This window comes from Microcaecilia unicolor, chromosome 1 (genome assembly GCF_901765095.1).
Source record: "Microcaecilia unicolor chromosome 1, aMicUni1.1, whole genome shotgun sequence".
Classification (NCBI taxonomy): domain Eukaryota; kingdom Metazoa; phylum Chordata; class Amphibia; order Gymnophiona; family Siphonopidae; genus Microcaecilia; species Microcaecilia unicolor.
In genome coordinates this window covers 456,627,556-456,651,232 of record NC_044031.1, presented here as the reverse complement: position 1 = coordinate 456,651,232, position 23,677 = coordinate 456,627,556, and the positions used below count along the sequence as shown (strand labels likewise).

The following is a 23,677-nucleotide window of genomic DNA, read 5'->3' as shown; positions in this document are numbered from 1 at the left end:
GACTCGACACAGTACTGTGTTTCGGCCACAGGCCTGCCTCAGGAGTCTCGATCAATCCTTGAAGCTTGAAAAGTGAATGTAATATCGGGTAGTCTTGATAAAGACTATAACCAAAGAGTGACGCTACATTACCTGTATTATATTGTTATAGTCTTTATCAAGACTACCCAATATTACATTCACTTTTCAAGCTTCAAGGATTGATCGAGACTCCTGAGGCAGGCCTGTGGGGCATTCACTAAAGACATGTGCGTTATTATAGAATTTAGGAGAGCTGTGCCTAACTGATGCATGAGTATTTACACTAGGTTTCAGTTGGTGTAATTCCTCACTCCCAAAGTTGGGTGTGGATCTCGGTGCTACGTGCTGTTGTATAAACAGTGCCATTTATAGACTAGAGTCCATTACATACTTTCAATAAAACTTCTAATGTGAATTCTTTGAGTCCGTTGGACGTTTTGTTTTACATCTTCTTTGGTGTCACCTTCACTGTTTTTGACTGCTTGTATCGACCTGTGTGAGGGTTCTTTGTTCTTCTGTGCTTGTCGATAAACTCCCTTCATACATTCAACTGGAAGTAAATTATATGCAATTGCGAAGGAAGCTGAAAACTTGGGGGCGCTGTTGAGCAATTGACGAAGATGGACGCTTGAAGTTTTTCTCTCCCCTGCTTCAGTTAGAACATCGCTCTAAATCAGAGTTTCTTCGGACCTTCCTTCTTGATTACTTAATCGCTAATTTAGTCATGTCTCTATCCAAAACGTCGAAAACAGATTCAGCTAGCCTGCCTCTGACCGGTTCCAAAAGATCGAAAAGAGATCTGCTTACTCCGGAAAAGGCCTCGCAATCAAGATTGCCACCTTCCACGGCTGAAATCATAATGGAAGGCATAAAAACACTAAAAAAACTCACCACAAAACATTTTCAAACAACATGTGATCTTAAGGCGGACCTGCAATCCCTTTCTTCTAACTTGGCGGCTTTCACTCTCTGAGTGGAGTCGTTGGAGACGCGTGCAGACCAAACTTCACTTTTGATGGTGCAGCAACAAGAAAAATCCGAACAGCGTTTTCATAAGCTGGAACTCGAAATTGAAGATCTTTCAAACAGAAATAGAAGAAATAACATACGAATTATCAGATTAAAGGAAGGTGCAGAGAGTACTGATGTTACTTAATTTCTCTCTACCTGGCTCCCGCAAGCTCTAAAATTAGAAACCGGCCTCCCGTTAGAGTTTGAAAGAGCTCACAGATAACCATCTCACTTCAAACAAGGACTGCAGAACCCCAGGCCGATCATCGCTAAACTTCTCCGTTTTCAGCAAGCCTTATCCATACTTACAGCAGCTCAAACGATAAAAGACCTCCAGTTTGATGGGAAACGATTCCTGGTTGTTCCCGACCTGGCAAAAACTACTGCCTGAAAACGGAAAGCTTTCTTGGATCTCAGAGCCCGCCTTAAGTCTCTCGGAGCTCGTTATGGATTACAGTATCCAGCTTGCATGCAAGTAACTCTCCACAACTCCACAAAGTTTTTTGATTCTCTTGAGCAGTTACAAACATATCTAGACCAAGTGCAATCTCAGGGCATGTCTTCATAATTTCTATCTTCATATGAAATATGACAGAGTTTTTTTCCTCTTAGTGATGGTGTTTTAATATACTGTGTAAATGCATAGTTTTGTTCAATCTCAATGATATGATAGCCTTTCTTTTTGTATCTGCAATTTTATAATACTAAATTTACATAAGTACATAAGTAATACTACACTAGGAAAAGACCAAGGGTCCATCGAGCCCAGCATCCTTTCCACGACAGCGGCCAATCCAGGCCAAGGGCACCTGGCAAGCTTCCCAAATGTACAAATATTCTATACATGTTATTCCTGGAATTGTGGATTTTTCCCAAGTCCATTTAGTAGTGGTTTATGGACTTGTTCTTTAGGAAACCGTCTAACCCCTTTTTAAACTCTGCTAAGCTAACCGCCTTCACCACGTTCTCCGGCAACGAATTTCAGAGTTTAATTATGCGTTGGGTGAAGAAAGATTTTCTCTGATTTGTTTTAAATTTACTACACTGTAGTTTCATCGCACACCCCCTAGTCCTTCACATCCACCTGTTCCACTCCACTCATTATTTTATATACCTCTATCATGTCTCCCCTCAGCCGTCTCTTCTCCAAGCTGAAAAGCCCTAGCCTCCTTAGTCTTTCTTCATAGGGAAGTCGTCCCATCCCTTCTATCATTTTAGTCGCCCTTCACTGCACCTTTTCCAATTCTACTATATCTTTCTTGAGATGTGGCAACCATGGAGCGATACAATGGCATTATAACATCCTCACATCTGTTTTTCATACCTTTCCTGATAATACCCAACATTCTATTCGCATTACTTGTTTAATATGGCACTTGAACCACTCCTGATTGCGATTCGATCTCATACTTGCATTAAAGGAGTTGTCTATAAGGATTTAGAGATTAAATGCTCTGCATATGCAGATGATGTTTTACTTTATATATCTGATCCTTATATATCTGTTCCCATTCTGATGGATTTAATATCTCACTTTTCACAATTTTCAGGCTATAAAATCAATCAGCAAAACACAGAATTACTGCCTCTTAACAAATTCACATTTTCGAACATAGCTAAATCTTTTAAATTAGTATGGGCCATGCCAAAAATTAAATATCTGGGGGTGGATCTTTATACTATATATACAGATACTATGCAGTATAATGCTGATTTAATTCTCAAAACTCTTAAGTCACTTTTACTCTCATGGCACCCATTAAACTTGTCCTGGTGGGGTCGACTCAAAACTATTAAAATTATGATCTTTCCTAAAATCAATTATATCGTAAGCATGCTTCCATTTCTCTTTTCTTCCTCATTTTATTTACAGATCGACAAACTGTTATCTTCCTTTCTATGGTCGTCCAAACATCCAAGAATTGCTTTGAGAAAACGTAAATGCACTAGAGAGACAGGTGGTGTTTTGTTTCCTAATTTTCTTACTTATCATAAATCTTATATCTCTCAGCAAGGTTGCAGATGGTTCTTCCACAACTATGAATACAAGCCTATGTGGCTACAATTGGAAGAGGCTATGATAGTTCCTCTTACATTACCGCACCTTCTTACTGCCATTTCATTTCCATCAAATAGAATGGATCAAATCATAGTCTCCATGGTCAAATGTCTATCAGATCTGGACAAACGTCAAAGTATTCCTTTCAGTTTGTCTCTTCATATGTCACTTTGGTATAATCCATACATTTTAATAAATAATGCTCCATTCTTTTGGAAAGAATGGATAGATAAAGGAGTTTTCAGTGTTTCAAATATTGTTAATGTAGATAATAGACTTTGGTCTTTTTCAGAACTGGCACCTAAATTTTCTCTGCCTCAATCCAGGTACTTCCAATGGTTACAACTTTATCATAGTGTTCAGGCATTCGTTAAGGTAACATCATTGTCACTTCAACTGCCTTCCTTATATTCTAATGCACAAGCATTGGTATTAAAGGGTCATACGGCATCTTCCATCTATAAATTTTTGTCAATGTAGCATATAATTTTAATACTGTCCTTCAAAATAATTGGCAACTAGATACTGGTTGTGTTTTAAGCGGAGAAACATGGTCTCACTTTTGGTCACAAGTAATGAAACCTCTTTCCTCTGCATCAGTTTTACAATCAATGTTCTTTCTGTATCATAAAACAAACTGGACTCCTAGGAAACTTACTGGTCTGAATTCATCAGACAAATGTTGGCATTGTTCACAGCAAGTGGGCACTCTCCTTCATATAATGTATGAATGTCAAATGGTACTTAAATTCTGGAAGGAAGTTTGGAGCATCATAGAAAAGATTCTACCTATTGTTGATGACCTGTCTTATTCCATCATAATTTTAAAGTCTGCATCTAAATCTTTTGACTTGTCAATCTCACAAGCAAAGTTACTAGACATTCTCCTTACCATTGCTCAAATACATATTTTACAGAACTGGAAATCTGCACATTTATTGAATGTTCATTTTTGGTGGAATACAGTTCTGCAACATCAGCAATTTGAGTTTGCCATGGCAGAGAAGTATCGAGCAACAGTCTCCACAAAAAAAGTCTGGTCCTCTTTGGAAAACTACCTTCAATCTAATTTTAGCCTAACTCAAAGGACTTACATATCAAACACCTGGACAATTTTTCCTATTTCTTTTTCTATCTCTCTTTTTTTCTCTTCCCCCATCCCTTCCTTTATTGTTCCTTGTTATTGTTATATTTGGAAAACTAATAAAATATTTTGGGAAAAAAAAGGAAGTTGAAAACTTTTTTGTTTGATAAACTTTAGGATGGTTATACCTTTTTTTTCCTGCTGGTCTTTGATGGAATTCCTCATTTTTTGTGTGACTCTCTTAAAATGAACCTCTTGCTGGGATTAGTGCGGTGTACAAATCTTGGATTAGATTAGATTAGATAATACCCAGCGGGGTTATTTATAAAAAAATTTCCACGTGTAAAACAATTCTTTTACCAGAGAAACAAGCTCTTAGTGCCTGATATGGCTGTGAAGTTACATGGGCACAGCTTGTACACATATAATTACCTGAACTGAATAGGCAAGGTTAGGGAAGGGGTGCCTTTTGTGTGCATAGTTTTAAAATTGAGACATTGGCAAACAAATTAATCCAGAAACTTGGTATGTGGTAAAGTGCAATATACATGGGGTCTTTTCAAAGCAGAAGTATGTGCATTGTTTTGCTTTAAAACATATCTACTGTACATACTTACATAGTTATAAAATTATCCCTGAAACTTACCATTTGTGGAAAATAATATCCATGTTTTGCTGCTTTTGGTAATTCCTGCATCCTGTTTAATCCACTTTTCTGCTGCAGTGTGTTTCAGGCACAGATGACTGGCAGAGAGTTAACACTGAAATCCCAGTAAAGTCGCCCCGCTTCGCTATTTTTGACTTGGCAGAGGGGAAATCATATAGTTTTCGTGTTCGATCATGCAATTCAGCTGGTGTGGGTGAGCCTTCAGAAGCGACTGTAGCTACTTTGATTGGGGACAAACTCGGTAAGTAATACGTAAGATTGCAGCTCATGTGAATTGTCAGCTTTCTGTGTTGGTGCCATGTAACTGAGAATTGATAAAACTAATCTGTGGCTCAATGGGAATTACGTGCCCGATCATGCGAGGGACCAGGATTTAATTCCTGAGACCACCTTCTGGTCTTTGGGCTGACTGATACTAAGATTGCAGTAGAGGAGAGAGTCAGCACTCAGAATGTGGAAGTGTCTCCCTGGGGAAGGTGGTCAGAGCTAGAGTCTGGGGATGCAGGCTTACTTATGAAAGACATCTGGACTAGATCTGGAATGGGGGGGGGGTGGGGGCAGGGTGGTAGGGGTTGGGCAGAATGAACAGGAAGGCTGTATGAATTAAGTTTGCTATATTGATGCGATTAGTTCTGATCTCAGTCCTTGCTTAGGTGGATCATTCCCCATTACTTGACCACTTAGAAGAAATTGCAATTGAGGCTCATATTTTGAATTGGTATGGGTCTTATCAGAACAAAGGGGATGGAATTTGATATACCGCCTTTCTGTGGTTACAATCAAAGTGGATTATATATTATATACAGGTACAAGTTATCTCACTGGCTCTTTCTATGCAAGCCCAAGAGCAACTAGCTTCCATACTGGCAGAAGCTGACTCACGCAATACACATCTGATCAGAACTGTTTATAATTCTTTTTAAACCTCTGCTAGAATCTCTGCTTTGACAATTGCAGCCCAGTACCTAGCATGGTTGTGCTTCAGGCTTAGGTGAAGATGTCCACTTCAAGTTAGAAGATCTTATACTAAAGACTTGCTATTTGGAGAGAAAGATAAAGAAACAGAGTATACGATTGAAAACCATTGCTCCTCTCTTCAGCATCTCTCTGCAGTTCAACCCTCTACATCAACCACCTCTGCTAGGTGCTCTTCATTTAACTAGTACAGACATGGTTGTTATTACCACAAGAGATATTATGATCAAAAAAACAATCTCAGCAGGTTCAACTTACTGTAGCCCATAAGGCTACACAAACAGGAAGCAGGTGACCCAACCTAAGCAACACCCTATATTTGTCTATGACTCTCACGTTCAGTCTCTTTCAAATATTCATTCTGCTCTACCTGTGGGAGGTAGGGTTCAGTTTTTTTTCTATCAGCCTGGCAAAAAACCATCACAGACACTTGGGCCCTTTCTGTTATTCAGGATGGCTATCATCTCAGATTCACCATCCATCCCCTGGATCACCTTTTACCAGGGACCAAACTTCCTTCCAGCCACTGAATTATTACAGGAGTTTGTCCACTTATTTCTCCAAACATAGAACTTGTCTCACCTAAGGTCATAGGCGGTCGGTGGCCCAACTGTTTGGGGAGGCTAAAGGGGGTGGGTTAGGGGTGGGGCCAGGGGTGGAGCTTAAATCCATAATTGTCTGATAACAAGCAGAAAAAATAAATAAAAATAAAAGTCCCAATTAATACCTTTTATTAAATTTAGATATTAGATATGTATCATATGTCAAAGAATAAAGTGGTTTCTCAAAGCATATTCTAACCACAATCGCTCAACTGCAAAACACTGTGCACAACTTTGGCCAAAAACACACTCAGAACCTTACTGTATGTCATGTTTTCACAGCAGGAACTGGGTTGTGAGCCCTTGGGCCACTGCCGAGGAGCGGCAGTGGCAGGCAAAACCACCCCACACCGGAGACTAAGCAAATCTCAGGCAAGCAGTTAGGCTTCACCTGCACTTGGCCACTTTTCACCCAGAGTTGAGCTCTGGGCTTCAGGTGGCCGGCAGGACTTGCTGGACAGGGCAGGACTGGGTAACAGCAAGGCAGCACAGGAACTGAGGGTCAGAGGGGAGAGGGAGGAACATGGGCAGCAAGGCAGGAGACTGGGCAAGGAAGGGAAAGCTAAAGGGCAGAACAGAAAGCTGCAGAACAGCCACTAAACCGGGAACAAACACTGACTAACAAGACACAGAACTAAGAGCTGCAAGCAGCCCCAAAGCCAGAACACAGACAAACAGAAACTAAACACAGAATACAAACAAGAAACCAGGCAAGGAAAGCAAGCAAACGTAAACTAAACACAGAATAACTAGAAACAGGCAAGAATCTCAGGCAACAACCGGACTAGCAGAAGTGCAACAAGCACCAACATACCAGGGCCTTAGACGCAATGCAAAGGCAAAGGCAGAGAGGTTCCAAATGGCTAATAAGCCCAGCAGGCAGCTGAGTCTCAGGTGCAACAATCACCAGGCAACTAAGAGTCGGGCAGCCTGGAAGATCCGGACTGGACTGAGCTGAAATCTGGAACGGGAGACAGCACACCAACAATCTAATACAGCCAGCACACAGAGACAGAACTAACTCACAAAGAACAGACAGAAGCCAGCTCAGAAGCTGACCACAGGAAATAAGGTGAGACTGAGAGGGGTCACGGCCACAGACGTGACACTGTACCATAAATATTACACTGGGCAGACCTAATACACCAATATATCACCCATACGGAAAATGCAGATCATCAACAATATGAAACAAGGGATCATATCATCACAATTCTCATGTAGCGCCACAAAACACCCTAATTCATGTTTAATGTGGGATAGAATGCCATAAATCAGTAAATAAATATAAACTTTTAATGTTGAGCACCTGATTCTCAAAGTGGGCATATTCCAAACACTATAATGAAAATAAAATGATCTTTTCTACCTTTGTTGTCTGGTGACTTTTTCTGACCATGCTGGATCAGTATCCGTTCTGCTGCTATCTGTCCTTAGTGCAGATTAGGAAGTCATCCTTCTTAAATATCTCCCTGGCAACCCAGGACACCTCCAGCCCCCCCCTCCCCCCCGCTTTCCCAGCAGTAAGGTAAACAAACCATAAACCAATTTCTACAACTGCTAGAGGGCTTTCACTGCAGCTCCTGCTGTGAGGATGGAGGTAAATCAACAATTTAATCCCCTCAGAGCAGCTGGACTCCACAGCTGATCCATTCTGCTGCAGCAGGGGAAGGCTTAGCCTCTCCAAGCCTCTTATACCGGGCGCCTATGCCTAAGGTGAAGAATCAAGGTTTTTACTCAAGCTACTTTCTAATTCCAATTAAAGTAGATTTGCATCCTATACTCAATCTCAAGGACCTTAACCAATAATTACTCAGAAATTCAGAATGACCACCATTTCCTGCATTCTTCCTCTACCCTACAAAGGAGACTGCATGTGTACCTTGAATCTCAAAGACACATATATGCAGGTTTTCCCATCAATCCAATCATTTCCAATACAAAGTCCTCCCTTTTGGCCTTTCCTCAGCACCTTCACAAACAAGATCATGTAGTACTTCTGTACCTGGATATTTGGCTTATAGTGGCTCAGTCAGTCACACGCCTTAATTCTTCTACAAAAACAATCACACTTCTACAATCTCAAGGATTTCTTACCAGCTTTTGGAAGTCTACACTTTGACCAAACAACATCATAGGAGTTGCCATGGAGTCTACTCAAGCCAAAGCTTTTCTGCCAGAGGACAAGATGCAAATGATCATGGCCCATGTTCAGGTTCTACAATCAGTGACCAAAGTTACCGCAGAGCTTAGTTACAGATTTTGGGCCACACGGTTGCAACTGTCCCTGTAGTACCTTAGCTCACTAAAAATGCATCATCATCAGTGGAATCTCAGGTTCCAGTAGAATCAATGCACCCAGCCTCTCTGTATCATATTGCATCCACCTTCCCTGCTTCACCTCCTGTTACCCTGTTGAATACACAGACCCAACTTAATAGTGTGTGTGACATTTGCACTGAGGTAGCATCAGATAGTCCTCACTATAGACTCCTCATCCCAAAGGTGTGGAGCTCATGTAGACAACCAATATTGCAAGAAACATGGTCCAGATATGAAACAATTCTCCACATCAACCACTTGAAGCTCAGGCAAATGTTCTATGCTCTAATATCATTCCTTTATCATCATCACAGTTTCACTGTACTTATTTGAATGGACATTCAAGTAGCCATTTTTGTTTTATTTATTTATTTATTTACTTATTTATTTTGACATTTATACCCTTCATTATCCAAAACATACTCGAGTTCAATGTGCTAATAGTAAATAAACAATAGACAAGTTTTACAAAGCCATAAACAAAATATCAAATATAGACCATTGATGACCAGTTGCAATCTAAGATACCCCATCAATGGATAAAAACCTCTCAAAGAGGAGAGTTTTCAGTCTTTTACAAAATACCAAGTAATCAGGCTGACCCTTGATTATTAGTGGCAATGAATTCCACCACTTAGCACCCTGGTATCTAAAGTCAGCAGAGTGAACCAACTTATAATGCACTGTCTTGCAATCTAAGAAATGAAGTCCAAGATAGTCCCTAGAACCAGAGGTTATATTGCATAGGGGAGTTGTTATTAAGGGCTGCATATAATCCAGTGTCATGTCATATAATTTCTGAAAGAAAAAAACACATAATTTAAAAATAATCCTGGCTTTAATGGTCAAACTGTACAGCTTGCATAATAATAATAGAGTGGCTCTATCAAAATGTGATACCTTGAGGACAAATCTAGCTGCAGTATTTTGGGCCATTTGTAGCCTTTTTAGGACACCCTCCTTACATCCAGCATAGATGGAATTGCAGTAATCAAACTGAGTTAAAACAAAGGATTGAACTAGCAGTCTAAATTTGTCTGGCGAGAAATATGATCTGATTCTCCTCAGCTTCCAAAGAGACCTGAAGGATTTTTTCACTACTGAGGAAACCTGAGGCTCAAACGTGAGGTGACTGTCAATTAATACACCCAGTACCCTAAACGTAGAGTCTAGGGGGTACGACACATTGTAAATAGTAAAATTATTATATGCGGTACAGTCAAAGGGGTTGGTTCAGTGGCGTAGCTAGGGGGCGCAGGGGGAGGGGTTGCTCCCCCAAACAGACTTTTAGAAAAAATGGCACCTATGCACCGCCGCCACATGCCAATATCGTTCTCTACCTCCGTCCTCTCACCTCCCGTGCGAGCTTCTCCTGTCTCTTCTGCCTCTCCCATCCACATGGCCATTTTTACAGCCCTGAAGCATTCTCCGTCCGGCACCGGCGATTCAGATAGTCAGCCTTCTTGCCAGCGTCGGGGCCTCTCCTCAGGTGCGTCCCGCCTACTGTAATGCAACGTCATGTTTTCCGCAGAGGTGGGACGTGCCTGAGGAGAGGCCCCAATGCTGGCAAGAAGGCTGACTATCTGAATCGCTGGTGCCAGACAGAGAACGCTTCAGGGCACTGCAAATGACCACGCGGACTGTAGAGAGGCTGCGGGCGAAACGCGAAAGATGTAAGACTCGGGGGGGGGGGGGGGTGGAGAAGGGAGAAAGAGCTGCCCAAGGAGGCTTTAATAGACAGGAGTGGAAGTGAGCCTATCTAGTCCATTGTAAGCAAGGAAGCCGGTTTGGTTAATCTGTTTCCACTTCCCCGCACAGCCGTCATTGCCGTTCACTCGAAACAAAGCAAGCAAACTTATGAGCTGCTGCCTCCACCTTGTCATTTTTTATTGTTGGTCCATCTGTAGCAAGTCTAAAGCTGTTTCAGTTAGATAAGCAGTGCCTTTAAAGTGGGAGGAGAAAAGAAATAACAATTGAATATCACTAAAACAGCTTCAAAAAATATTGTAGCCGGTAGAAACCACAATTATAAACTCTATAGGTTCAGTTGAGCTCATTTTTCTTCACTGTTCTTGTTCTATACAATACAGATGTCCAGATTTCAGTGAGGATATCCTGTTTCCTGATGGGTTCATCTTAACTGTTGTTGTAATCTGCCTTGGGAAGCCTGGTGTTTTAAAGGCAATAGAATGTATTGAAATTAAATGGAAGTAGAATTAAACTCTCCTTTCATTGGGGCACATGGAATCACATCATCTATTTTGTAGAACTTTCTTTTAGATACACAAATGGATTTTTAAGAAGTTGTTAAAGACATTCCTCTTTGCTAAGACTTACTCCTCAACTTACAATGTTGATTAATGTATCCTTTGTCCCCTTCCCTATCTAGTTCACTCTGTTAGATGCTTGCATAACCTTTAAGTTTGTACTTTTATTTAACTTACTGTAAGCCACATTGAGCCTGCACGAGTGGGAAAATGTGGGATATAAGCAACAAATAAATAAATAAATAAATAAATAAATAAATAAATTATTCTGTTTTGAAAGTGTTTCAGGGACAAGTGGTTTTATAAGTCAAAATAAAAAGAAATATTTTGTTTCATCAGATCTCTTTTGTTTAAACATAAATGGGCTATAAGCCCCTAATGCAGTCCATTGGTTGTCTTATATTTTTTGCTTGTGATGACTGTGCCAAAACTGAAAACTCTTATCTCTATCTGGTCGATAATAAAAGGAACACTATCCACCCTAAAAAGTTGTTTTGTGGCTGTGCATGAGGAATTGTGATATTGAATAAATAAATGTATATTTGTGTCCCTAGTCTTGCATCCTACTTTTATATAATCCTTTCAAGAAATCCAGTTAATCATTTAACATTAGTGGACATAACCACAGAGGCATGGTATGGTTGCGTTTTTAATAATGGTAATACTAGGGCCCATCTAAGGAACTGGTTATTTTGAGTTAGTCTTCACTGGACCAAACTTGCTTTCCTTGTGCCTTCACTATCCAGCAGGATAGGCAGTGTCTTAAAAGGTGGAGGATAAAGGATTTTTTTTTACACATTTATATCACACATTATCCCAAGCAAAGTCGGATTAAATGTGGCTTACATTTGAAAATACAAATACCTGTTTTGTAAAAGGTACATTTTTTTTTCAATTTTTATTTTCCAAAGTACAGGAGAAAATGCATTTCTGTTTCTTTTTTTTACCAGTATTGCACTGCTTGTAGAGTCTGGCTTCCTTGGGCAGAGAGGAGGGGGTCTCTATTTCAATTTTTGTTGTTTTTTTTTCTTTTATGGCTCCCTATTTCGGATTAGATTGTTATCGTGGAATGTTGTCACAATTTGGGTTTCTGCCAGGTGCTTGTGACCTGGGTTGGCCACTGTTGGAAACAGGATAATGGGCTAGATGGACCCTTGGTCTGACCCAGTATGGCTACTCTAATGTTAACGAGGTGTCTAGCAGTGGAATAAATGTGTGTGCTAGGTAGTTAAGAAGACAGGTTGCCTGCTCTGGACAGTCCAGGGACCTCTTCTGCATCCTGCTTCCTGCCTCCTGATGTAACTTACTGTTTCCTTGTAGGCAGGACGCAACAGAGACAGCCTGTATTAATTAGTGCCTGCAACAGCCCTTGAGCAACAACACAGACACTGCTGTCTAGCTGACCCCAACCGGTGCCTATTTTATAAAAGTCTGCTCCCCCTGAGATCAAAACCTGGCTACACCTCTGGGTTGGTTACCACAAAAAAATTTAGTCTTATCTCTATTTGAATTAAACTTTAATTCAGAAGCCCAGGATTCCAACAAATCCAGACCATGCCTAACCTTAGGGACAATTTCTGGAAGACCAGTCTTGAAAGGGATATAGATTGTGACATTGTCTGGGTTAATAAAAGTGCAGAACCCTGGTGCCTCTAGCACTTCACCTAATGGAGCCATCATAACATTGAATAGGATTAGAGAAAGCGGCAAGCCCTGTGGCTCCCCACAGTCAGGAGACCAGACTCTCTTTGCCTCTGTCAAGAAGCAGCCAGGATCTGGCACTTTGCGATAGCCACCCACAACCAGATATGGGCCGCTTATATACCTGGACAGTAGAATCAGTTAACCGATAAGCTCAGCAGTGTCCCTCAGTGTAGATATTCTGATATCCATCTTTCGAGTTTGAGGAACACCTCACATCAACTTCTTACCTAGTGAAGATAATGCAAAGGGGTTCATTTTCAAAAGAGAAAAATGTCCAAAAAGTGTCATGAAACCCCATTTTGACAGATTTCTTCTCAAAATATCCAGATCGTTACTTTCAAAACCTGTTTTGCAGACATTTATCTATGCATTTTGTTTGCAGTGCATCCAGAGGCATGTTGGGGTGTTTCAAAGGTGGGATTAGGATGGGTTTAAGACATGCCTAACACTTGGACATCTTACAGTCATAATGGAACTTCAACGTTTTGGTCTAGACCTATTTTTCTAACAAATAAAACATAAAAAGGTGCCCTAAATGACTAGATGACCACTGAAGGGGTTCAGGGATGACCCCCCCCCCTTACTCCCCCAAGTGGTTACTGACCCTCTTCCAGCCCCTCAAAATGTTAATAAAAATAGTACTCACCAGCCTCTATGACAGCCTCAGATGTTATAGTCAGGTCCAGTAGAGCAGCATGCAGTACTCGGAGTAGCTTAGTGGTTGATGTAGTGCACTGTAGACAGGTGGACCCATACCTCCTCCTACCTGTTACACGTGGTGGAAACTGAGCCCTCCAAAACTCACCAGAAACCTACTGTACCCACATATAGGTGCCCCCTTCACCCATGAGCTACTGTAGTGTACAGTTGGTGGTAGTGGGTTTTGGGTGGGTTTGGATGGCTCAGCAGACAAGATAAGGGAGCAATGGTGAAATGTGTACCTGGGAGCATTTATATGAAGTCCACAGCAATACCCCCTAGGATGCCCTATTGCTCTCCTAGGATGTTTGGGGGACCAGTCTTCTAAAAATGTTGGCCTCTCCTACATCCCATTGACTTGATTTTCTCTGTATTTCAGCTGTGCATTTTTTTTCGAAAATGGCCTGAAAAGATAAATGCACAAAGCACTAAACCTTGATACAAATGGTTACATTTGCTATTTGGAATTGGAACATTTACCTCAAAACGTCCAAAGTCCAACTTAGGTGTCATATCAAAAATGCCCTTCCATGTTTCCTCTCTACTGTTAATTCTATCTTCCCTCTCCCCTGCCCTGTCTTGCAACAGATGCACTACCAATCCCATGGACTTATTTACTCACCCTTCAGTTCCACTCATATCAAGAATACTGCACAAATTCCAGCAAAGCCATTGCTCAGCGATTCTTATAGTGCTCTATTGGCCTCAACAGAACTGGTTCCCTCTTCTCCAGAACCTGGCAGTTCTACTTCCTCACAAGCTGCTCCAGTTCTCAGCACTGATCACTCAACACAAGGGCCAGTGTTTTCATCCAGAACTCAAGTCTTTAGCTTGGAAATTGAAAAGTCTCTAGCTTCTACTGTTGACATTCCATAGCCCATCTAGGACATGTTAGCTGCTGAGAAGCCTTCCAGTAGGCAAATGTATTCTTCCTTCCAGTAGGCAAATGTATTCTTTCAAATGGAAAAGATTTTCAGCCTGGTTCTGTGCCAGTAGCCCTGACCCTATTACATTCCTTCCTTTGATGATTCTATAGTACCTATGCCACTTATGTAGCTTGGACTTCAAACCTCTTCTATCAGAGTACATCTCAGTACACTATCAGCATAGCATGCTCCAGTAGATAACCTTCCAGCTTCACAATTGCAGCTGGTTGCACACTTTATGAAAGGCCCACTTAATTTAGAACCTTCATTATAGAAGCCATATGTGCCTCTGGACCTGAACCTAGTCCTCACTTCACTCATGAAGTCTCCTTTTGAACCTATACATAGAGACTTTCAAATTCCTAACTTGGAAAGTGCTCTTCTGAGTAGCAAAGTACTCTTACTGGTAACTATCACATCAGCTGGAAGAGTTAATGAACTTCAGGTATGCCTAACATATGAACCATATATCAGGTTCCATCCTCACAAAGTCATCCTTTGGATGCATCCCAAATTTTTACCTAAGGTTGCATTGCCTTTCCACCTGAATCATAAATAATGTTTCCAATCTTCTGTCTGAAACCTCATCCGGAAGCTTGAGAGAAGGCCCTTCATACTCCTTTTTTGTAAATAGGTTCTCACCTGCTACTTGGAAAGAGCTGCATCTTGACAGAGTCAACTCAACTGTGTATTTCGTTTGATTCAAATAGATTTGGTAGGCCAGGGCAAAAAGAATCCTAGCAAACTGGCTTACTTTTTGTACACAGTTCTGCTATGGATATTCCTCTAATCTCCAAGGTCAAGTTTTATCAGTTTATTACAACTATAGCAACCCTACTGAAGTCTGCCTTATTGAACACCTTTTGCAAGGCAAACAGAGAGGGTAAACAGCATACATAAAAAGTGCACAACAAAAAAAGCAACACTGGGCCTTCAAGACTGAGACAACAGGAGTATTTTATTGACAAGTGACCCGACACGGGCCATGTTTCGGTGTCAAACAACGCCTGCCTCAGGGGTCAGGGTCTGGATGTAATTTGTTTAGAAATATATATATGTGTCCAATGTCTCTGAAAGTAAACGGAGAAGATCTTTACAACTAAAATCGCCTGTCAGACTATACAGCAGCGATGTAGAGTGAAGAACTCCTGTATAAGCTTTTTCTTTAGCTTTAGCTTTTTGCTTTTGCTAAAGAAAAAGCTTATATAGGAGTATAGTCTCACAGGCGATTTTAGTTGTAAAGATCTTCTCCGTTTACTTTCGGAGACATTGGACACAAACAAATTACATCCAGACCCTGACCCCTGAGGCAGGCATTGTTTAATGCCGAAACACGGCCCGTGTCGGGTCACTTGTCAATAAAATACTCCTGTTGTCTCAGTCTTGAAGGCCCAGTGTTGCTCTTTTTGTTTGTACACCTTTTGCAAGGCAAATATCTGGTCCTATCCTCATATTTTTATTGCACCTTATTGTTTGGACCATTCTTCAGTAGCGAACAGTGCCATTGGTCAAGTGATGCTGGTTAATCTGTCCTTGTCAGTTAACAGCCCTTGCACTTGAATGTGCAGGCTGCTCCAAAGACTAAGACAATTCCTTCTGGAGCAACCCTAAGCTTGGGAGTCACCCACTTGTGTGCCTCTTAGTCTTGCATGTCAATAAGAAAAGCCTGTAACAGATATTTTCTAAAGACAACGGAATTGATCCTTCATACAATCCCTCCCACCTCCCTGAGAGTTGTCTCGCTATTTTGAGCTTTGTAATTGACTGAGGAAACTAAGGAGTCTGAAGTATGCAGGAAAAGCTATAATTTTTTTTTTTTAGATTTTACATAATACAATCACCATTCCAATTGTGTCTAAGAAATGCAAACAAACCAATAAGGAAAAAATACAAATGTAAGGCAAAAGAAACAATAATCATTCAATCATTCATCCACAATCATAAGGTAATCCTGGAACCAAGAAGCAGAAAACATATGAGATAAGGAAATAAAGAAAATTAGACATCAAACACAGAGCATTACCAACCCAGCAAGCTCATTCAGTGAAATCTATAATAATATAATCCTCAATTCTTCTTTAGATACTATGTGTAGGGTCAAAAAACATATATGTCTTTCCCTCAAAAGTAAAAACACATGTACAAGGAAAGCAAAGAATAAAACTCAACGTGTAATTAAACTCTGGAATTCATTGCCAGAGAATATGGTAAAAGCAGTTTGCTTAGCGGGGCTTAAAAAAGGTTTGGATATCTTCCTAAAAGAAGCACACTTTATTAGCTAGTCTCCATTCCCTTTTCCCCACAGTTTTAAAACTTGAATTTTCTGCCACAGCATTAACAGATAGACTCTACAAGGCACTGAAGGGCCTAATTCAGTCCTCATTTATACACGAACTGAGCATACACGAGGTGTGCTGACATGGCGACAAGAAGGGAGGCAATCAACTTCTTCCCTGCACAGATAGCGCAGGGGCAGTTCCGGCTGTGGATCTCATCGGCTGGTGGGGATTGTGCATCCCCCCCTTCAGCCAGTCAAAGGGTACTACAGTTGTGGAGGTGGCATGAGCCATAAATGGAGGGACCCAGGACCCCAAGGTCCCCCATGGCTATGCCACTGCTTAGTACAGAGAACCCAATAAACTCATTATTGCCCTATTCACTTCTATTTACCTTCCCCTATAGTCTCTGCTAAAGTTTGGAGTCCCATTGCTTTTATGTGTCTCGTTTTCCTGGATAGCTAATTGTACAGCCTCTTTTCTGGTCTCAAATATATTGAACTGACCAGTTGGCATTTGTTCTTTCATTATCAAAGGTTATATATTTTCAGTACATGTGATAGAATGAAGAACAGAATGTGTGCATTCATAACTGTATAAACCCACAAGGGCTATTTCCAACTAGTGGATGGCTTCAGGGAGGGTAGTTTTAAAGCCATTTCTGTTGGTAAAATGAACCTTTAGAAAATTGTATATGGGTAAAAAAAAATGACATGTATGTAGTTTTTTGAGAATTGACGCATAGTCTTTGGTTAATGCACCTTAGAATTATGTCCTGATTGCCCAAGTATATCTTACAATCAATTGTTCATTGATTTATTTTCAATGAGACGACTCTGTAAACTTATTTTTCTTCACGTTTTTTTTTCTCTTAGATATACCCAAACCTCCAGGCCGTCCAGTACCAAGCAGAAATACTGATGCCTCAGTGGTTCTTACTTGGGAGGAGCCCAAGGATGCTAAGGAGCTGGTTGGTTACTATATTGAAGGAAGTGTGGCTGGATCTGGTAAATGGGAACCATGTAACAATAACCCGGTACAGGACCTCAGGTAATAGCAATGCAAATGTGGTATGTTGGCTTACTGATTTTCAGACAGCATAGCTTCATGCCATCAAGTCATTTTAATTTTGGATGAGGATGATTTGAAGCATGGAAGCACGTTGAAACTGAGAGATAAAGAAGGCTCTTCAGTATTGCAGAACACAATAAAACTCAAGCAGAGCAGTTGCAGGGATGCCAAGTTACCCAGTTCCAGGCTGGAGATTTTGGGCCAGTCCTGGATTTCTAACCACCGCATCCTGGTGCATTATGGAACTTGCAGCACTGATTTCAATGGGCAGAATCAGGGACTACAAATCCCACACTGCCTTGGAAAATAAGTTCAAAACTAGTACTGGCCCAAAATCTCCAGCCTGGAACTGGGTAACTTGGCATCTCTGCAGTAGGATCTTGTGGTCTTCATCTGCCATCAGTTTCTTGATTGTACTGATGTACATCAGAAAATGCTAACATAAGCTCTGTACCATGCTTTGAAATGCTGCTGAACACTCTGACTTTTCTGAATATTGTTAATAAAAGTGGTGGCTGCCATCATTGTGAGAAATATCTCACAATACATGTGTTTTAGGAAAGCTATAAAAAGATGGCTGTTTCAGAAATATTTGAAGATTTATTGTTTTTATTGACTGTGGAATTGTTAATCTGTATTGAATTGTAATTATTGTCTTGTAACCCGCTTTGAACTTGACGGTTAAGCGGGATAGAAATGCTGCTATTAAATTAAATTGACATGTAATATCTTTGATACTGACTAGTCTATTGCTTAACGATGTGTTACCATCTGTTTTCACTGTATGTCTTTGTTGCCACTTTCCTGTCATTACGGAGTCCTTGTTCACCCTCTAATTTTCATTTCTAGCCTATTGTAAACTGCACTTTTGCTGTTGTCAAAGGGTGGTATAGCAAATAAACATAAACATTCTTTCAGACACTGTTGATGACAAGAAGAATATCCTTGAATCCATTGTTCTTTATGAAGAAGCAGTTAAAGGTGCAGAATGACAAATTAGGAGAGAAAATTCATATGTACATTGTAATCACTGTTCCCTGTAAGCCAGTGGTTATCAAGCCAATCCTCGGGACACACCTAACCAGTCAGGTCTTCAGGATACCTATAATAAATATTCAGGTAGGGCATGCAGATCTCTCTCATGATTATTCATTGTGAGTATCCTGAAAACCTAACTGGCAAGGTTTGCCCCAAAGACTGTCCTCCAGCGACAGTCCTGCCAGTGGGGGGTGCTGTTTAACTATCATGTTTTCAATAGTGAAAGACAAACAAGTTCTGCAGACTCCAGGGAACCTGCCTGTCTCTAGCAATTGAAAACATAGCATTGAAGCACCACCCCCTACTAGTAGCAGTGCAGGTGGAGTACACTCACTTAGCTTAAAGAGGGCAGCGATTGTAATCCGCTTTGAAAGTCTTTGAAAAAGCGGAATATAAGACACATTATGGAATGCAATAGATTTCCTGAGTCATTAGTTTTAGGGGAGAAGTTTCTAAGCTGCAGTAAAATATGGCATTTTGTTCAATTTAGTTTACTGCGGAAGTCACTAAGGTGGCAAGTCTATAAATTGGTGCCCTCATTTGGGCTCCCCAATGCAGAGCAGTTTGTGCCAATTCTATAATGGCATCTGGGTGTCCAGAGTTTGTTCTAGAATAGTGGTGCAAACTGGCATTAGTGCACCAAAATGTGTGCACTGCCAGGAGGTCAATGGCTGGCATAAATAGGCACATGTAAACACTGCAAGCTACATGTACATCTTATAGTATTCTATAAGGTGCATGTGTCGGTGTGAGACATGCCCACATGTACACAGTGGTGTGCTGGAGCAGGCTCTCACAGACTCTCGAGGGCCGTTTGTTAAGTTTTTAAGAATTTTGGGAGTCGGTTCTCCATGGCTACTTTAACAAATGGATCCCAAAATGTGGGCTTGGGCCCCTCCTGAATTCTCTTTTACTTTGCTGGCGAGAGAGAGCCCCCTGTTAACAATTTACCAGCACACCCCTGCATGTACACCTCCCTCACAGGTACGTGCAGTGCCACTTATAGGAACCTTTACAGATTAGCACAGGGCAAGTGCACACAAAACTGGTGATTAAGTTGTCATTGACTTTTGCATGTGGAGCCTAACCACTGGTGCACACTTACAGCATTGCCCTTCTTGCTAGTTCATTAGTCTTTTCCAGCCCCCACCCTCACTCCCGCTGACTCCCCTGGACTTTTACAAGATCCTTCACCTACCCATAGGGTCCCCCACCTTTATATGGCAGCCTGATCACTAGTGATAGTAACACAAGGCTACCCTTAGGCATCACAGGTCCCATCTTGAACCTGGTGCTGGCAGGGACAAGAGTAACTGGAGATCACTCCTGTCCTGTGACCCTTACACCACCAACGATTTTTCCAAGGAGCCTATAGTGGGTGGGGGGGTCTTCCAGGGGTTCTGGGGGATTAAACATAACATGAGATAGGGCTTAGTTACTTCCAAACTAATGTGACTTGGCTGTGGGATGGTTGGGGGTTTTCTTAAGGGGTCTTTCCTGGAGAGAGGGACCCCCAGACCACAGGTTGTATTGATAATGCTGGTCCCTTTAAGGTGATGCCCAGGAATATTGGGCCACATGCAGGAAAAATAACTCCAGCAAGCTGCATTAAGAAGTTCAACAGGAGCTGCATTATTCAATTTACATAAGAATGAGGTGTTTGCATTCTTTGCATCTCATTAATGTGCAGCATTTGGTAAAATAGTGCACAATTTTTGCTGTTTATTGTGCAATATTCCCTTAACGTACATTATTGACTACCTTTTCTAGGTAGTTATAGCCTATATGTGCATAAATTTACCCAAACTGGACAGAGGTGTTCCCAAAAGTGGGGTTAGGCCAGGATTTACACTTACATGCATATTTTTGAATATTCCAGTGTGAATGTGAATAAATTAACCCCAAAAGTTTGGGCATGCCAAACAGCGGATAGACCAATGAAACAACAGGGCAGTCTATCCGCAGATTCCAAGATGGCCAATAAAAATGGAGCAGAACAGACAAAAGTAGTCCAAAAAAAAGTTTATTTATGGTTAACAAACCAAAAATGCCCGACACGGGCCATGTTTCACCCACACATGGGCTGCGTCAGGGGCTACAACCAAAAATAAATACATACATATTACTAACACCAAATGGCATACGAATAAATATACAAATTAAAAATATATATGCAAATAATAAATATGCAAATTTAAAAAGATAAGCATCAAAATGCCCGTGTCAGACATTTTTGGTTTGTTAACCATTAATAAACTTTTTTTTTATTATTTTCATTTGTTCTGCTCCATTTTTGTTGGCCATCAAACAGCAGATAGATACATGTAATGTGGTTTCCCTAGGGTAATATTCAAAGCAAAAGTACACTTCTATGCGCTTATTCAGCAGTGCACTTTGCAAGATCCCTTTTCCACATGTAAAATTACCCCATAGAGGCTCATTTTATACCAGATTTTTTTGTGTGTGTGGAAAGGATTTTTTACACATATGAAAGAACTTTTATATAAAATTACCCCAGGGGCTATCAAGTTCTGAATATCAGCTTATCTGGCTATGTGTTAGCCGGTGCTGCATAAACTGGCTAATTAGTGCCGAAGCCCAGTCATGGCACATCATTAAATATCCTGGAATAATGCCAACAGCAGTCAGCAAAATGCTCACCACCATCAGCTGAATTTACCCCTAAGTGTATGCTTGTACTTTACACATGAACATTTGAGCCTACTCCAGAGCTGGCATAAATGTCAGTGGCTTAAATTTAGGCACAATTTCTGCCACTTTGCTGTGGTATTTAATAGATGCTGTACATCTATAAAATAGGTTTGAAATTGGCTTCTAACTGGCCCTCACACTTGGGCAATATGTTACCCTGTTAGGGCCGGATTCTGTATATGGGGTCTAAAATGTAGGCGTGTCAGATTAACCTTCATAGTGCTATTCTATAAACTGTGTCTACAGTAAGATGCAGTTTATAGGATACCGTACAGGCCAGGGGTACATGCCTACATTTACATAGGCCATTTACGCCACTGAAAACCTGGTGTAAATATCCGTGCCTAAATGTATGCACGTTCCCCCCAATTCTATAGCAATGGGTTTAAATTTGATTGATGCCCCAACATGCCTACACTCCTCCCATGGCCGCAACCACTTTTCAGCTATGCGTGTGGGAATGTACGCGTGCCTCATTTTAGAATATGCCTAAAAAGAAGCATGTGTAAATTCCAAATTATTGGCAATTGGTGATGAAAATTGGTTGTTATCAGCCAATTATCATCATTGGCTTATTACTCAACTGAGTAGTGTGCGTAAATTGGCACCAAGCACAATTTAACATGTGCTACTCGCTGCACCTTATATAGAATCCAGCCGGTAGTGTTTAGGGGTTATGTACACTGTTCCCTCTAAGCTAAGCATGAGTCCCCCTGCCAGTGGGTGGCACTGTTACACTAGCACATTTTTAATAGTGAAGGACCAGCAAACTCTGCAGAACTCCATGGAATCTGCCTGTCTCTAGCAATTGAAAACACAATATTGAAGCACTCCATCCCCCCCCCCCCCCTGTCAGCAACACAGTTGGAGGACTGCTGCTCAGTTTAGAGCGAACAGTGGTTATGTAATCTAATTAGGCCAATGCAATCTGCCATGCTCAGATTATAAGAGAACCCCATAGCAGACACTGTATATTGTGAGATCTATACATTTGCTAATGGCCTCTGAAAGTTTGCCTCATGCATTTATTTTTAGATTTACTTGCCATGGGCTTGATACTGGAAAGGATTACGTCTTCCGAGTCAGAGCCGTTAATGCTGCTGGACTTAGTGATTGCTCATCGGAATCAGAGGCTATAGAGGTCAAGGCCGCCATTGGTAAGACGTTCCTCTGCATCTTCATAATTAGCTCCACAAACCATTTTTGTTTTAAAAGTAATTCTGTTTTTACTATTCTGTAGTTAATAATGTGGTTTTTCAGCACCATCCATATTTCCTTCCAAGCACTGATTTTCTATAGGCCATTGTTTTCTGCTTCACAACAGCATCTCACAGTCAGCCCTTAAGAATATAAGAATAGCCATACTGGTTCAGACCAATAGTCCATCTAGCCCATTATCCTGTTTCCAACAGTAGCCAGTCCATATCACAAGTGCCTGGCAAAAACCTAAATAGTAGCAACATTCCATGCTACCAATCCCAAGGCAAGCAGTGGCTTCCCACATGTCCATCTCAATAACAGACTGTGGACTTTTCCTCCAGGAACTTGTCCAAGATACGCTAACCATTGTTACCACATCATCCAGCAACGAATTCCAGAGCTTAACTATTCTTTGAATGGAAAAAATATGTCCTCCTATTTGCTTTAAAAGTATTTCCATGTAATTTCATTGAGTGTCGCCTGGTCTTTGTACTTTTTGCGAGAATGAAAAAGCAATTAACTTTTTCCCATTCTACTCCACTCATGATTTTTGTAGACCTCCATCATATCCCCCCTTAGCCATCTTTTTCCAAGATGAAGAGCCCTAACCTCACATAAGAACAGTTCCGACCCCTTTATCATTTTGGACGCTCTTCTTTGAACGTTTTCCATGATGCAGTTTTTGTGCACTGTTAGATTGACTTTCTATTCTATTAATAATGGAGTTCCTTTCCTTTTTCCTGAATGTTTTGTAGTATGTACACCAATCTGCCCTGCATAGTCAGTTAGGGGCCCTTTTACAACTGCCAGTCCAACGCGGGCACCAATGGTAGTTCCACCCCCAGTACGCAGCACTAGCGGAAATATTTTTAAAATATTTCCGTGGGAGGTTACCCAGCGGTAATCGGGCAGCGCCACATGCTACCTGGTTACAGCCAGATTAGTGCAGGAGCCCTTACCTCTACATCAATGGGTGGTGGTAAGTGCTCCCCCCCCCCCCCCCCCCCCCCCGCATGGCAACGCGGTAAGAGCAGTCTTACTGC

At 41.1% G+C, this 23,677-nt stretch overlaps 1 protein-coding gene across 1 annotated transcript in view; it reads left to right on the top strand.

Annotated features, from left to right (window-relative positions):
* MYOM1 (myomesin 1) overlaps window positions 1-23,677 on the top strand; it is a 277,203-nt gene that overhangs the window by 154,350 nt on the left and 99,176 nt on the right. Inside the window, exons 15-17 of the mRNA XM_030213070.1 lie at window positions 4,900-5,083; window positions 17,489-17,663; window positions 22,470-22,591. Coding sequence (XP_030068930.1) covers window positions 4,900-5,083; window positions 17,489-17,663; window positions 22,470-22,591 — 481 coding nt within the window. The remainder of the gene's footprint in view (window positions 1-4,899; window positions 5,084-17,488; window positions 17,664-22,469; window positions 22,592-23,677) is intronic.